Genomic DNA, 15,803 nt, shown 5'->3' on the forward strand with positions numbered 1-15,803 from the left:
GAACTTCTAAATTAAAATTTAGTCAATGATAAATTTGTGGGCTACCTGCTTTCCATGTAGAACTGTATCAAAGATATTTCATCATCCCCTGAACATCTCTACACCAGTAGTTGCATGCAAGTTTTTGTTCTAGAACACTCTTCTCTATTTAGACACTTCTATTGCAGTTGTAATTAAGATTGATATATATTTTGTTTTCACTGAAAACAATTTGATCTTTATTCTGTGCTTTCATACACACACACACACACACACACACACATACACACAATTGCCTTTCCCAAGCTTACTGAGAATTATAAAAACACATGGAAGCAACTAGGTTTCTGAGTTCTTGCTTGTGGCTATTTGTAATTACTAGGTAAATAATGTGTTGAAGCTGGTATAAAACAGACATTCTGAGGTAGAAATCTTATTAGAAATTTGAAATAAAGTATACATTATAGATTATTTCCTTTTAACTTCTAAGGAGTGAAAATACAAGTTGTAGCTGCCGTATTTTAAAAGGATCTTCCTTTATTTTTGAACATGTGAAATTGCACTGTATTTTAAAATTACATTGGCCAGGCGCTGTGGCTTATGCTGGCAGTCCCAGCTACACCAGTAACTGAGACACAAGGATTTCTTGAGGCCAGTAATTTCAGACAGCCAGGGGTTACAACATGTTGCCCATTTCAAACAACATGTACCCCATCTCAAAATAAATTTTTGTGACTTTTTTGAATCAAACCAGTTTCTGTTTTTTTTTTTTTTTTTTTTTTTTTTTTTTATCGTCGTCAATATTTGCAGATGGAAAATGTGAAGTTTTAAGAAATACTATTTTTATTCTCAATTTTATATTTTCCCTGAATTCTGTCTATGAAGGCATACGGATACTAACAAGGTCTGTGTCCAAAAAAGTTGATAAAACAAGTGTATTTAGAAACCATTACTAAAAACTGAAAGTAAAAGTTGTAGAAAAACTTTACTGTTCAAATGCCCTAAATGTACATAACTAAAAAATTAATTTAGTGTGTGTTTTGTAATCTCATCAACTGTTTGACTTAAGTTTTGAATATATTTTAATTCCATTAAAAATCATCTTTCTACTTCTGTCATTGCCATTGCCGTATTTGATATTTTAAAAGAAAATCTCATTGAATGTAGAATAATGTCTGGTCTCATTAATGGTAAAATAAATAACAAACTCTAGAACTAACATTGAAATGAGAACACTAAAACTTTTATTATTAAGTACTGGAACATTGTGTATGCATTACACAACAATTTCATCTCACTGCTAGTGAATATGACTTTTGATTGTATAGCACATGCCATTTGCAAAAATTGATGTGAAATCTTAATATTAGAAGTTTTAGGACTTGGGATGTAGCTCAGTGATAGAGTTCATGCCTTTTAGCATGTGGAAGGCTCTAAGTTTGATCCCTAGAACCATAAAATAAAATTTTAAAGTTTTACCACATTGATCAAGGGAATAAAATTATATTCTTGTATTTGGTAGGTTCTTATGTTTCAGATTACAAATTACTGGAAGAAATGAGAATACTGTATTGATGCAAAGTAATCTTTAGATGCATGGTGTGATAGAATTACATAATTTATCATCAATAATACATTTTGAGCCAGAATGTATGCTTGCAATCTTATCAAATATGTGGCCAGTAGAAATCCCAGGAGATTCTGCAATAAATCATATTCTTTCTTTGTAGGTTGCTTTTTTGTGTCTTGAAACAATTAAAATCATTGGTAGTCATTGACCGATTTAAGATATCAAGCCTGATTTTTAAGTTATTTTCTTAAAAAATATGCTTTTTCTATTCCACTAAATTGAAAAGTTGAGAAAATAATGGTAATTTTTAAGGTGGAAACAACAAGAGGTGCTTATTTTCAAAGGAAAAAATAGGAGAGGGGAAAGGAGTACTTTCTAATGTTTCCCACAAAGAAGGTTGTCCTACTACTTACCATAGACTATACACTCAAGAAAAATAACGTATTTCTCTCTTTCTATAAATCAGTTATTTTACTTCTAAAAAACAAAATTCAGGATTTTAATATTTAGTTTTGTATTTTCCCACTATTTAGATATGGTTTCTTACTTTTTAGAATTCATATCCTTTTACACCAATTAAAAATCCTGTATTCTCATGTTGTATTTTAATGTTGCTCAGACTTTTTGAAATAAATTAGTTTTTGTGTTTAAAATCAAAATTAAGGCATGTATTAAGTATCCTTATTTATAACCCAGAGATGGGTTTTATAACCCTTCCCCCATCTTCCTTCTAAAAAAATATACAAATTAGAGATTACAGTTTTACTTTCATGTCCCTCGATTGGGGAAAACATGGAGTATTATCACTGTTTGTGTAGATAAGAATTGGTCACACAAAAATTCAGCAAACGAGTTGTCTAAGGCTTTATTACATTTCCCTAATGATTTGGCCCTGTTTTACTTTCTTAGGGGTTGAAATTATTTATGTATGTAATGTACATTTGGATAATACTATAATCTCATACAGTGAAGACATTTCAATTTAAAACTAAGATATAAACTGGTAAAACAAAAATGTTGAATCTTTCATAGTTGTGAATCCATTTCATGGTCACATTGATTATGCTTTTCTGAATTGAGCAAAACAGGACAGGGAAGATCTTCCCATGGGCTGTAGTTTTGCACCCTGTAATTCTACAGCACTATCTGCGTCATGTAGAACTTAGCTTTTGAGGCTGTGTGTATGAGCTACACGTGAGTACATTGAGTACTTCTGACCTTTAAACTTTTATTTTCTTTTGACATTCTAGACCAGGGCCGGGAGTAATGTGTGTCATCTCATTGTTCCCTAACACGTGTTTTCTCTCCCTTTCCTGTTCTGAAGTGTGACTGTAAAATGAAGTGTATTGCAGCAAAATAGTGTAATAGAATGGTGGTCCTGGCACAAGTGAAGCTTTTTGTTTTCCTATTCATATTAATTTCTCTATTTTCATTATTTTTTTCTTTTTTCAGTACTAGGAATTGAACCAGGGAACACTCTACCACTAAACAACATCCCCAGCCCTTGGTAATTTTTATTTTGAGATAGGATCTTGCTGCGTTGTCCAAGCTAGCCTCGAACTTGCAGTTCTTCTGCCTCAGCCTCCTGAGGAGCTGAGATTACAGGCATGCGTCACCGTACCTAGCTATTTTCATTATTTCTTCAAGATTCTATATTCACTTAAGCTTTCTGTGGGTACAGTGGTTAGTAGAAGAAATGAAAGCAGGTGTGACTTTAAGAGCATAAACAATCACATCTGCTTGGGAGGTGAACCATTCTTATTTTAGTTAAATAGAAATAGAGTTTTTCATTTTTATAACATGTTTAGTTTTTAAATTTCTGTCTCCTGTCAGTAGGGCATAGAAAGGAGGCATTAAATTGCGGGGCTTAGAATCCTATTTTTCTTTCTTTTACTTGTTTGAAAATTAAGACAGGAAGAGCAGAGTCTGAAAAGATAAAGATTTTGCTTAAATAATTTATTAGGTAGTATATTTAATGGAAGCTCATTATTTCAGAATTAAATTTGATCCTAACTTTACATGATTATTTTTCCTAAATTCAAATATTAAGATTTCACTTTACTTATTTTCATTATTGATATCCAGAAGAATTAAATTTTCCTTTAAATGCACTTCATATAGACAGATAGTTGGTTGTGAATTTATTTAATTGATATTCCAGTTTGCCCTATTTACTGTGATTTTGTGTGTCTTTGTTAACAGTTATGTAAATGTTCCACATTAAAGCAGGTTAGATGTTATCATAACATACTGACTTGCTAGGCCAGTCTCTATCATTTTAAATGTAACTCTAATCCTTAAAAATTTTTTTTTGTTTTATTATCTGCACATGGCTGTCATTATAAAATGTTTAATTCATTAGGTACTATAGTAACCAGCAAAAGTGGTTCCACGTGTCGGCTTTTGCAAGGTATTATAAAAGTCATTGTGTACACCTCTCTTAACTTGGTGCAGCATGTCAGTTTGAAAAGCCACGTGCAAGTTGAGATTTTTGAGATTGGAACTAATGTAGAAAGCATGGGGTAGCAAAATATTAAAAAATTATTCTCTGATGACCTCAATGATAATACTTTAAGAGTATATAAAGCTTTGAATTCCCCTCTTTTTTAAAGCAGATTGTGAAGACTGTGGAGAGAGACTTGTAACCCAGTCACATAAGTATAATAAAGAAATATTAGCCCTCATGGAAGAAGAGCAAGATTTACCAGAGCAACCAGTAAGTATTTCCTTTAACAATTTAAAATTGTAGAAAAGCTAATTCTGGACTGGGGATGTGGGTCAGTGGTGGAGTACTTGCATATTATATATGAGGCACTGAGTTCAGTCCCCAGCACCTGGGATTTAAAATCAGTTATATATTCCAAATTTAAAATGAAAATAAGAAAAAGACTCCTTCTTAGTTTCCCTCTAAGAAAACAATATTATATATTCTTAAACTTATATTTGACTAACAATGCTAAGAAATTTTTTAGAAAATTTAGCATTACAATGCACATATTGTGTATTTTTCTTTAAAAAAATCAGTGCTTACTGTTACAGTTTTAAGAAAATAAAAAAGGATGTCTGTTTACCAATCAGACATCACTGTTTCCATCAGGAAATTTTATTTTTACCTAAACTTCCCTACTTGACTTATTTTTTAAAAAAAAGTAGTAGTGAGTAAAGTATAATTTGATCACTAAGTAATTTTTATAATAGGTAAGACCCTAAAAACTAGATTGAATTCTTATTTTCTTAAAAAATTTGTTTCCAAATGATATGGGTTTTTTGCTTTGTCATGACTTCTTTTGTTTTTTAACCTTTTCACATTAAGAAATGGAAGCAAGTGTGTTTTTTGGTTGTTGTTGTTTGTTTTGTTTTTCCCATTGTTTTCTTTTGTTTGGTGGTGCTGGGGATGGAACCAGAGGGGACTTCACATGTGCTAAGCAAGCACTCTACCACTGGGTACACTCCTAGCCTAGAGGTGTCATTCTTTCAAAATAAGTTTATGTTAAAAGAGTCTTTTCCTTTTATGTTCAGTTTCTTTTTCTGAAGTCAGGTAAATACTAATTCGATTTGCTGTCCTAAGTGGGCTTCTTAAAGAGACAATACAGAGTAATATCTGTTTACTCTTCTTTTTCTTTTTCTTTTTCTTTTTTTTTTTGTCACTGGGAACTAAGCCCAGGGGTGCGCTAGCACTGAGTCACGTCCCCAACCCCTTATAGTTTTGAGACAGGGTTTTGCAAAAACTTGTGATCCTCCTGCCTCTGCCTCCTGAGTTGTTACTGCGATTACAGTTGTGTGTGCTGTTCCTGCCTTATTTACTTATCTTTATGAAAATCCAACCTAAAAAATTTTGATTTGAAAACAGATAATAGGATGTATTTTGTGTGTGCTCTAGATGTGTTCTTTATATCACAAAAGGGCAGACACCAACTTCCACCTAAATAATGAAATATTTTAATACATTTTTAATATTTTTCTTTATGTTGAGAATTACATACTGATGATTACTTTGCATTATTCTTTTAGCCCTTTTGGTTGAAATAAGTAAGAAACTATGAAGACACAAGCAACTAATAAAAGGACCTTTTGAAACATTTGAAATGTGATCCCTTATCCTTGGTAGGACATCAATAATCAGGGAAACAGGATTAAAAAGCATCCTGAACTGAGATGTGTATGTAGGATACACATCATTGATACAAATAACTTGGTACTATATGTACCAAATAAAACTATGTCATTGAATGTTTAATATAGTAGGACAAAAAATTACTCATATTTTCAAAATACTTTTGCGTGTCAACATACTGTCGAAATGGGTATTGTTAGTTACTCCTTACCTATTTAAGGTAATGAGAATGAGGATGACCTGCTGACAAGTCATCTCTTCTACTCTGCTTCGTTTCCTTGTCATTTTATTCAACTTCTGTATCAATGATATGCAAAACCTGATTCAGAGGAAGGTAAGAAATTGAAGCACTTTAAATTAAATTTGCTGCTGACTATAAATGGTTATTGCCTTTGGTCATCAATTCCTTACTGATTGGTAAGCAGGTCTAAATTTGTAAGAGTGTGTGACACCATGAAAGGGTCAGTGCCATTGAAAAAAAAGTTCAATGTTATACATAGTTTCCCTGGAAACTTCCCCCCATGGGCCATAGGGGGAAGCACCAGTGTCAGTCAGGACACAGAAAAGATCCAAGGGAAGACATAGACGTAGACGTTGGGGTTTCCACAGGAAAGCCAAGGTAGGACAGAGTATGATTTGCTAATTTAAGTAATTCTAGCAAGCCTAGGGCTGTCCCTAGTAGTCCCATACCTGGTCCTGGTTTGATTTAGGGCAGGAGACGTAAGGGCTTGGTGAATGAGAGTTAAGGAAAGTGGTTCAGGATATAGGCTCTGGATTGCAGGGGAGGAGTAAACAGCTTTGACCTTTGGTTTGACCCTGTTATTAATGGATGCCAAATAGACAATTATAGAATCTAAGAAAACACAAAACACTTGTTAACTGTTAAAAATAGACTATGAAGAGTAAATGTCACACTTGGAGGAGAAAAAGGGCTTTTCATAGCTGTAGTAGAGATCTAAAATATGAGTGGAAAGGATGGCCCTATTTCAAATTGATGATAGAGTCCAGATTTTACTCTTTATTTTTTACCTATATAAAGGGAGAACATTATTCTGGTGAACATTATTATTATTTGGATCTATATTATTTAAAGTTATTTTAATTTCATTGTTCTTTACTCTTCTTATTGAATTATCTATCGCCTTCTCTTGTTTTTCTTCTACTTTCATATTCTACCTAAAAATTTTGTTCAGGTTATCATTCACAATGAAACATTAACTTTACTTTTTCTTCATTATTATCAATCCTCAACTCCCTGCAAACAGGAATGCTTCTGTTTACCTTGAAATCACTCAGTCATTTTCTCCCAGTCTTCATCTGTTTTAACTACTCTGAAGCAACTCATAATATTGTCCAAACTGGGACTCTTTTGAAGTGAAAGGGAGCACTAACCAGACTTAGTTTGAGGATAAGAGGCATAAAACAAGACCATTCCTGAGAAATTGGAAGCATTAAAAAAACTCCTTTGTGGCTACTTGAATTCAAGTTTTAAAAGGGCATATATATACATAGAAATTCTTAGATGGTTGTATACCAAACTTAATCCTGATTATGTCAATGTATGGAGCAGAATAAATCTTTATATTTATTTGGTACACATCTGTATGGTTTGGATTTTTTCCTTAAAGCATGCATTCCTTTTGTATTCCACCTTTTAAAAAAGAAATTAGTTATACTTGCTGTAGACAAAATAAGTACTACATGATTTTAGCCAAAGTGCAATCTAAACTAAAACATAGAAAAGAAGTGGAACTTGGGAAACATTCTTGAGACCATCAGAAAGAACCTTTAAAACTGTGTTAGGGACTTGGAGAATGAGAAGATAGAGGTGAAACAAGAAGTGAAGAGAGAATGACTGACTCAACTCCAAATTTCTTTTTGTCTTCTCTGTCAAGGGAAATAATGAATAAACTGTAAAGGGTAACATACCTGAATTTTAAAAGAATCAATTTTAGTCTCATATTTATAAGCAAGCACCTAATGAATCTAATCCTCCAGGCTCATGATGGAAGTTTTAATTCCATAGACCTGAAACTTGCAAACATTTGCCAAACCAGTGTTTATCTCTGAAAAGGGACTTGAAACTGAATATAAAGAAATATTGCACTGTTTTGTTTTGATTTTCTTTTTATTTAAAAGTGGTAGCAGGGAGGAATTAGGTGTTGGAAGCTAGAGACTAGTGCTAGTTTAATGCTGATTAATGACAGCATTTTAAAACAGATTATTGAACAGAGCTTTGTGGATACTTAGAAATTGATAGGACAATCACCAGAAACTTTTAATTGATAGCTTCAAATTTTAGAATATAAATGGATCAAGTATCTGTGTGATGATAGGTAGAAAAAATAATATTTTAAAGTATCAAAGGGTAATACGATTACTTCTTCAGGGACTTTCACTATATAAATTGCACAGTGTAAAGTGTTTGTTTTCCTCTTGTGGTCCTGGGGATTGAACCCAGGGCTTTGCACATGCTAAGCAGGCACTTTACCCTACTGACGTTCCCTAGTCCGTAGATACTTCTTGGACTTGGTCCAGTGGTGTTTTTTTTTTGTTATTATTTTAAATTTTTTTCTCTTTCATAACACTGTGGACTAAACCCAGGGATGCTCTACCACTAAGCTATATTCCCAGCACTCTTTTTTTAAAGTTTGAGACAGGGTCTCACTAAGTTGCCTCAAACTTGTGATCCTCCTTCCTCAGCCTGCTGAGGAGCTGTGACCGTCGGCTTGGGCTCTGGCACTTGGCCTAGTGCTACTCTTTATACTGCACAATTGTCAGTTGAAGAGAGTATCGCCCATATATAGATAGGATTCTTGCATTTCTACAAGGTTGCCTCTAATAACAAACTTACTTAAACTCAAGTGATTTTTAAAAATTAGCTGAGTGTGGGCCTGTTAGTATTACTTACTAGAAATGCCTCTTCCTCCAAAAATAGGTATAGTTATCATCCATTTTATTTTCTGTCCTTGTGATGATGTGACTAAAGGATGCCAGTTTTGTGTCCTATTTGTATAAAGGATAAAAAAGATTAAGTAGATGAAATTTTATTTCTTCATTTGTTATCAGATTTTCAGTAGGTGTAAGTATATATTAATAGAAATATTTTCACATTATATATGTGTACATGTATTTATACAAACATATATGGTTTTGTATTTCATGGACTTAGATTAAGCGGTTTTTTTTTTTTTCTGATTCCTGAAATTAGACAGAGCTGAAAAAATTATTTGTAATAATCAAGTGGGACCAGCACAGTCCAGATGCGAGCTTTACTTTCTTTAGTCTACTCTGGGAATTATTTTTAGGCCACCTCTTACATAATTAATTTAAGAGCCTCTTCAGGGTTTTTTACATTTAGGGTTGTCCCCTTTCTATTCATTTTCCATTTATACTTTATCAGAATAATCTTTCTAAAAATCAAAGCAGATTATGTTATCTTGGTAATACTTGAAGTCTCCTTGTTACTCTCAAAATAACATTGAACTCTTTAATCTGATTTATAAGGCCCTTCACAAATAGGCTTCTGTTTACCTCATTTTACCTAATTTTACCATCCCTTCCCTCAGACTTATTACTCCCAGTTATAGTGAATTTTTAGTGCATTTTTATGTTCTCTCTTACCTGTGAACCTTTTTACACTTGTTTTTTGTTGTATGTGAATCAGTATATTTCCTCCTACTCTCCGTCTGACGGTCCAGGGAGGGACTCGAACTGTGCTCCTTGTGTATGCTTCCTCCTACTCTCAACATAAGTTCCTGCTGAAAGACTGGCTAAATCTACAGTCTCCCTCAAGTTCGTAAGAGAATTAAAATCAGAATGTTACTGTTCGTATTAACTAGTAGGAATATATTTTCCACATGCAGTCAGAAAAAACTGTCTTAGACAATATTTCCTCCAAGAAGTGTTTCCAGCTTTTTACCTTACTATGTCCCTATATTCCCTGGTCACCTACCCTGAAAAATAGACTGGTACCCTTTCTCTGTTTTCCAGAGACCTTACACATCTATCAGAACCTTTAATCTCATTGTTTTATGACCTATTTTCTCATCTGTCTTTTCAACTAGACTATAAATTCTTTGAGATCAAGGGCTGTATTTTGTTTATCATTATGTTTCTATCAGGAAGACTTGGTAGAGAGTACTGTGTTGAATGAATGGTAGAATGACTATGACCAGAATTCCTTTTACAGATATTTAACATTGGAAAATATATCACAGGGTATTTACCAGTTTGGCTAGGCCACTAGCTGTCATGAGAGTAAGTATATAAACTAGTAAAATAGTTGTTGTTATCCAGTATAGCATATTGTACATAATTGGCATGTTATACTTTCATAGGGCTTGGTTTATACCAGCATCCACAAACACCATTACAATGGCTATAATGTCATTAGGTGAATACTCTAATTTTCTTTTTTTAAATTTGTTTTGTTTTTTTGGAGACTATACGTTATTTTGGTTAATCAACCAATCAGCTCATTAATATATTTCTTTGATAATAAAAAGAATCTTCGGGTATACTAAAAATAAATTTATCCCCCTATTGTGAAAGTACATAATTATTTGACCTTGTGTAACTATCATCTTCAGGTAGGAAGATGATCTTTCATTTGTGAATATTGTAACAATAGTTGATATTTTGTTATTTTTGAAATTATGACAGGTAAATAAACTAGATAGTTGAATTTTTCCTATCTTTAGTTTGACAGTTTCTAGTCAAAACATTGTTTTCCAGCATTACTCAGGTCAAATCATTTTATCCCATCCCTTCCCAGGGAGATTATGTTATACATTTATAATAGTTGGATTTTTTTGTTGTTGTTTGTTTGTTTTTGGTCACAGTGTGCATGCCATATTGGAATCCTTCAAAGTTCTTAGTTGGTTTTATGGTATTTACTATCATACAAAAGTTTTGAATTTTTGTGTAATCACTTCTATTTTCTTCTTTACTACTTTTGTGCGTAACACCATAGTTGGTAAGGATTTATCTACTTCCAGGTTTTTGTTTTGGTTTTTACTTCAAATGCCTCTATAATTTTGGTTTTTAAATTCAGATTTTTTTTCCCCTTTTCTTTCTTTTTTCTTTGCTGACATCTATAAAATTAAAGCAGTATTGATATAATGTAAGTTGACATGCCATAAGCAAAAAACAAAACAAAACAAAAAGTGTTTGGTTTTATTTTACTTTGTGATTGTGTATTTTCATAATGAGAAATTTTATGGGCCTTACATTTATTATTTACCTTCTCTGAAATGTTAATCATATTAAATAGCTAATTTTTCACCTAATATTTTTTCAGATTATCTAGCAGAGCTTTTGCCTTCTTTTGTTACCTTCAAATACTTTTAAATATTCATAATTTGAATGACTAACCATACTAAACATATAGCTGTTATAACCAGTTTTTCTTACCAGAGAGCTCTAAATTTAGATTCTTTGTAATATGAAAACAGGGAAATTCATTAGTTTTAATCATTGATCTTTCATTTGTGAACTCTTAAACTATTGATGGAAATGCCTTCCCCCTGGAGGAAGTAGAAAAAGTGAAATGTGGAAGAAAAACCAGAATTGTGTGAAGATTTTTTTTTTTTTAATTACTGGTAACCTAGTAATAAAATTTAATTTTTGGCACTTAAGCAACTTAAGTATGAAAACATATCTGGGAAATAGTAACTGGGTGTCTAGGTTGCTCTACTTACTGTTTAAATATAATGTGTCTATTACAAAGTAAAACCAAGTAGTTTGTATCTAAGTTTGAATACTTTATCCTGCTAAACATCCTACATTGAGTAAAACTCCTGGTAAATACTTTACTTTGAGTCTAAAAAAACACTTGTTTCATTAGAAAGAATAGATGTGAGCTGGGGTTGTGATTCAGTGGTAGAGCACTTACCACAGTGTGAGGCACTGGGTTCGAGCCTCAGAACCACATAAAAATAGATCAAATTAAGATATTAAAAAAATGATGATGCACACCTGTAATCCCAGCTACTTGGGAGGCTGAGGCAGGAGGATCACAAGTTTGAGGCAAGTCTTTGCAACTTAGTGAAACTCTGTGTTAAAATGAAAAAACAAAAGGACCGTGAATGTAGCTCAGTGGTAAAGTGAACTATAATACCCAGTATCACTCCCCCTAGCAAAAAAAAAGAAAAACAAAAAAACCAAAAAAAACCTCAGTGTGAAAAAGAAGTCACTTCTAAAAATTAAGGATGAATAAATAAATCTAAGCAAAACAAAATGAAAGTTACTCTAATATATTAATTAATAGATAATTGCCCCTCTGTATCTCTGGGATTCATATCTATAGATTCAACCAACTCCATATTGGAAATATTGGAGAAAAAAATTGCATCTCTGTTGTACATGTACAGACTTTTCCTTGTCATTATTCCCTAAGCAATATAACAGTGATTTACATAGTATTTATATTATATTAAGTAAAATAAGTAATCTGGAGATGATTTAAAGTACATAGAAAATATACATAGGTTACATGCAAATACTGTACCATTTATGTAAGGGACTTAAGAATTTCTGGATTTTGGTATCTGTTCTGGAACTAATCCCCTAAGGATACAGGGGCCAATCATATTTGAACAGCTAGATAATTTCAAAAATAGACCATGGCATTAATTTGTTTGTGTATTTGTTTTTGCAGGTGAAAAAAGCCAAGATGCAGGAACCAGGAGAGCAAACTTTAAGGTATGTAAAGTTGAATTTCTTAAATTTTATTTTTGAGACAGAGTCTAACTAAGTTGCCCAGTCTGACCTCAAACCTGTGATCCTCCTGCCTTAGTGTCCCAAATGGCTAGGATTACAAGAGGTGTGTCACCATGCCTGGCTTGAATTTCTTTTTAATGATATACTTCAATTTTTTTTCACATGTAGATTGGTATATGGGCATTTAGGTTGACTGCCATCTTTAAGATTCTTACCAGCAGCCTTTACATTTTGAATTTATTTGGTTTAAGACTAAAATTTTTCTCTAAAGTAGGACCACATGAGCTCAAGAGTTCAAAACCAACCTGAGCAAAATAGCAAAAAATTTTCCCTCCAAAACAGCTTTTTCCCAAAATACATGTGGTGATTTTATTTTTCTTATGCACTTATTATTTATTCAACATACTGAACTTGTGTCATACACACACACACACACACACAGCAGGCACTATATAGGGGAGGCTTGATGGTAAAAATAAAATATGCCATATTCTTCAGACAAATGCACAGTATACAGAAGGAGAAGAATGAGCCAAGTGCATACCTGTAATCCCAGTGGCTCAGGAAGCTGAGGCAGGAGGATCTCAAGTCCAAAGCCAGCCTCAGCAAAAGCGAGGTACTAAGCAACTCAGTAAAAACCTGTCTCTAAATAAAATACAAAATAGGGCTAGGGGTGTGACTCAGTGATCAAATGCTCCTGAGTTCAATCCCTGGTATCCCCCAAATAAATTAATAAATAAATAGATTTTAAAAAGGAAAGAGGAAGCTCGAGCCAAAATAAGGGAAATCCAAGAAGTTTGGTTTTATCAAATGGGTATGAGATGCCTTAGTCAATAACTTTACCCCCTTTATAGAAACAACTTTGTTTGTTCCTCATGATCTGATTTCTATGACACTTTGGTTTTCATTTTTCCACAGTTCTTATCTTCTATCATTTGTCCACCAACTATGAAAGCCAGTAACTGCATCACTTCTAACACATTAATCTTAAGAATCCTGTTCTTTTACCACACACTAGGATTCCAGCTCATTTATGCCAGAACCACCATGCTAGCCATATGATGTCTCACACTTCCAATCATGATCTGTCACATTTTCACTCTTAACCACTATACCCCTTTCCTCAAAAAGAACTTCACTTTCTTCCTTGTGCTGCTTAAATTATAAGATGTACTACTGTAATCAGTGCCTTCCAAATATTCTTAACTCTCTTCTCTTTTTTCCTGTATCATTCTTGCCTTGCAAAATCACAACTTTGCTTAACCAAACTATTCACCTCTTCTACGTATATTCTCAATTACTCTAACATTGTAAGAGAAAAACTGTGCTGACTGGTCTTAGTTTCCATTCATGATTACATCTGAGGCATGTACACAGCATTCCTGCTGTGTATGATTTCCCAGTCTCTAAAATTATCTTAATTCCTTCCTTCCCTCCTGTCCTTTGCCTTTTCCCTTCCCTCCCCGCTGCTATCATTCACTCAGCTGTGGATTTTGCTCCCTAATTCAAAGAGAAATTGGGACAATTAGATAAGAATACCTCGCTTGTCTAACACAATACCTCCTTCTCTAGATACTCTGTGCTTTTTCCCTGTGGAATTAATTCTTTTTTTGTTTTTCTGATTGAACCCAGAGGTGCTCTATGACACTGGGAGTTATATTCCCAACCCTTTTTATTTACTTTTTGAGACAGCACTTGGCTAAGTTGTCCAGGCTGGCCTTGAACTTGTGATCCTCCTGCCTCAGCTCCTGAGTTGCTGGGATTACAGGCAAGTGCCACCATACCCAGCTTTAATTCTGCTTTTATCCAAGTTTAACCTCTCTTTGTACTTGAGAACTTCCCACTGTTGTCTTTTTCTGTAATGATCTCTTACTGTTCCTTCATTTTTAAAAATTATGATTATACATAATATAAAATTTACCATTTAAACCATTTTAAGTGTATAATTCAGTGACGTTTAAGTACTTTCACTATTATGCAACCATCAACACTATCCATCTCTAAACTTTTTTCATCTTATAATTTACTGTTTTTGCACTATTTTTCTCTTTAACCTATAGATTCTCAGTTGATGTATGTAGGGGATTTTGCTGTAACATAAGATTATAGGATCGAAGAATCTTAGGAATTGGCTCAGTGTGTATTAGGCTATACAGATAGCACTTCTAAGATACAGGATCTGGAAATAGTCTTCAATTTAGAAATAGTATTTAACCATGGAGTGAGCCCTAGACTTATCCAGGTACACATAGAAGATAAACCAGAAATGTGAAATTCTGGTCCAGTTTATGCCTTTCCCCCGAGAATTCTATTTAATTAAGTATGAGATGGGGCTCAAGTCATTTTTTTACCATTCAGATAATTATAATGATTCAGCAGTTTGGGGAAACACTGATAAAACTACTTCATATGACTTCTTCCCCTTTCCCTTCAATTCTCATAGTCACATCTTGGTTAGTACATTAAATGCTGTTTCAAAAAGGTAAGCATTTAAATAAACTTCATCAAAGAATTTAGCTTTAAAAATAAATGCATCTAAGAAAAAATTAACTGGACATTCAAAATATACCAGAAAAAAACCTTCTTTAATACTTCAATATTAGAGGTGAGTTTAAAAAATTACAGGAGAATTTTAATATTCTTATGTAGAAACTACCGAAACCTCTGATTAGTCAATGTTATCTTTCCAGATATATGGAGTCTATGGTACTTTGTCCTTCACCTCTCCTTAAAGAATGGGAGAGCAAAGCAGGTTTCTTTCTAGAAAGCATGAATATGGGAAGGGGGCATGTGGGCCGGAAAGAAGTAGTAATATAATAATAGTTCCAGTTATATTGTGCTTAACTGTGTTCTAGCTTTGCTCTAAGTACTTTAAGATATTAAGTCATTATCCTCATAGCAACCCTATGAATAGGGTCTATTTTTATCCTCATTGACAGTTCAAAAAAGTAGGACAGAGAAGTTCTGTGACCTGTCCAAGGTCATAGAGCTAGTTATTAGAAGAATGGAAGATACACTTGATTATCACTGTAGAATCTTTACTCTTAATCAGTATGCTATACTAGTAGGGTATTACTAGAGAGTGCAATGTGAAGTAGGAGGAAAAGGGAAGCATTGTGAGGGACTCATGTTGGAATGATTTACATCCCAGAATTTCAGTGTACTCTCCCCAACATTACAGTAGCTAACAATGACATGTCCTCCCAATTCACATGGTTTACCTTTTACATTTTCTCTTAATTTGGGGCTAGAGTTGTGGCTCAGTGGTAGAACACTTGCCTAGCACATGTGAGGCACTGGGTTCGAGCCTCAGCATCACATAAATAAATAAGTAAAATAAAGTTATCGTGTCTATCTACAACTTAAAAAATATATTTAAAAGAATTCTCTTAATTTTTCTACATGTTAAAAAAAAAA

General features: G+C 33.3%; 1 protein-coding gene across 3 annotated transcripts in view; it reads left to right on the forward strand.

Annotated features, from left to right (window-relative positions):
* Nucleotides 1–15,803, forward strand: part of Eya3 (EYA transcriptional coactivator and phosphatase 3) — a 99,971-nt gene that overhangs the window by 23,849 nt on the left and 60,319 nt on the right. For 2 of the 3 annotated variants that reach the window (XM_047554031.1, XM_047554046.1), the window contains exons 2-3: nt 4,165–4,265; nt 12,325–12,368. In XM_047554031.1, the coding sequence (XP_047409987.1) occupies nt 4,233–4,265; nt 12,325–12,368 (77 nt within the window). In that variant the 5' untranslated portion in view covers nt 4,165–4,232. Of the gene's footprint in view, nt 1–4,161; nt 4,266–12,324; nt 12,369–15,803 lie in introns of all 3 variants that reach the window. The other variant, XM_047554038.1, reaches the window with a different exon arrangement.

Source organism: Sciurus carolinensis, chromosome 1, assembly GCF_902686445.1.
Source record: "Sciurus carolinensis chromosome 1, mSciCar1.2, whole genome shotgun sequence".
Classification (NCBI taxonomy): domain Eukaryota; kingdom Metazoa; phylum Chordata; class Mammalia; order Rodentia; family Sciuridae; genus Sciurus; species Sciurus carolinensis.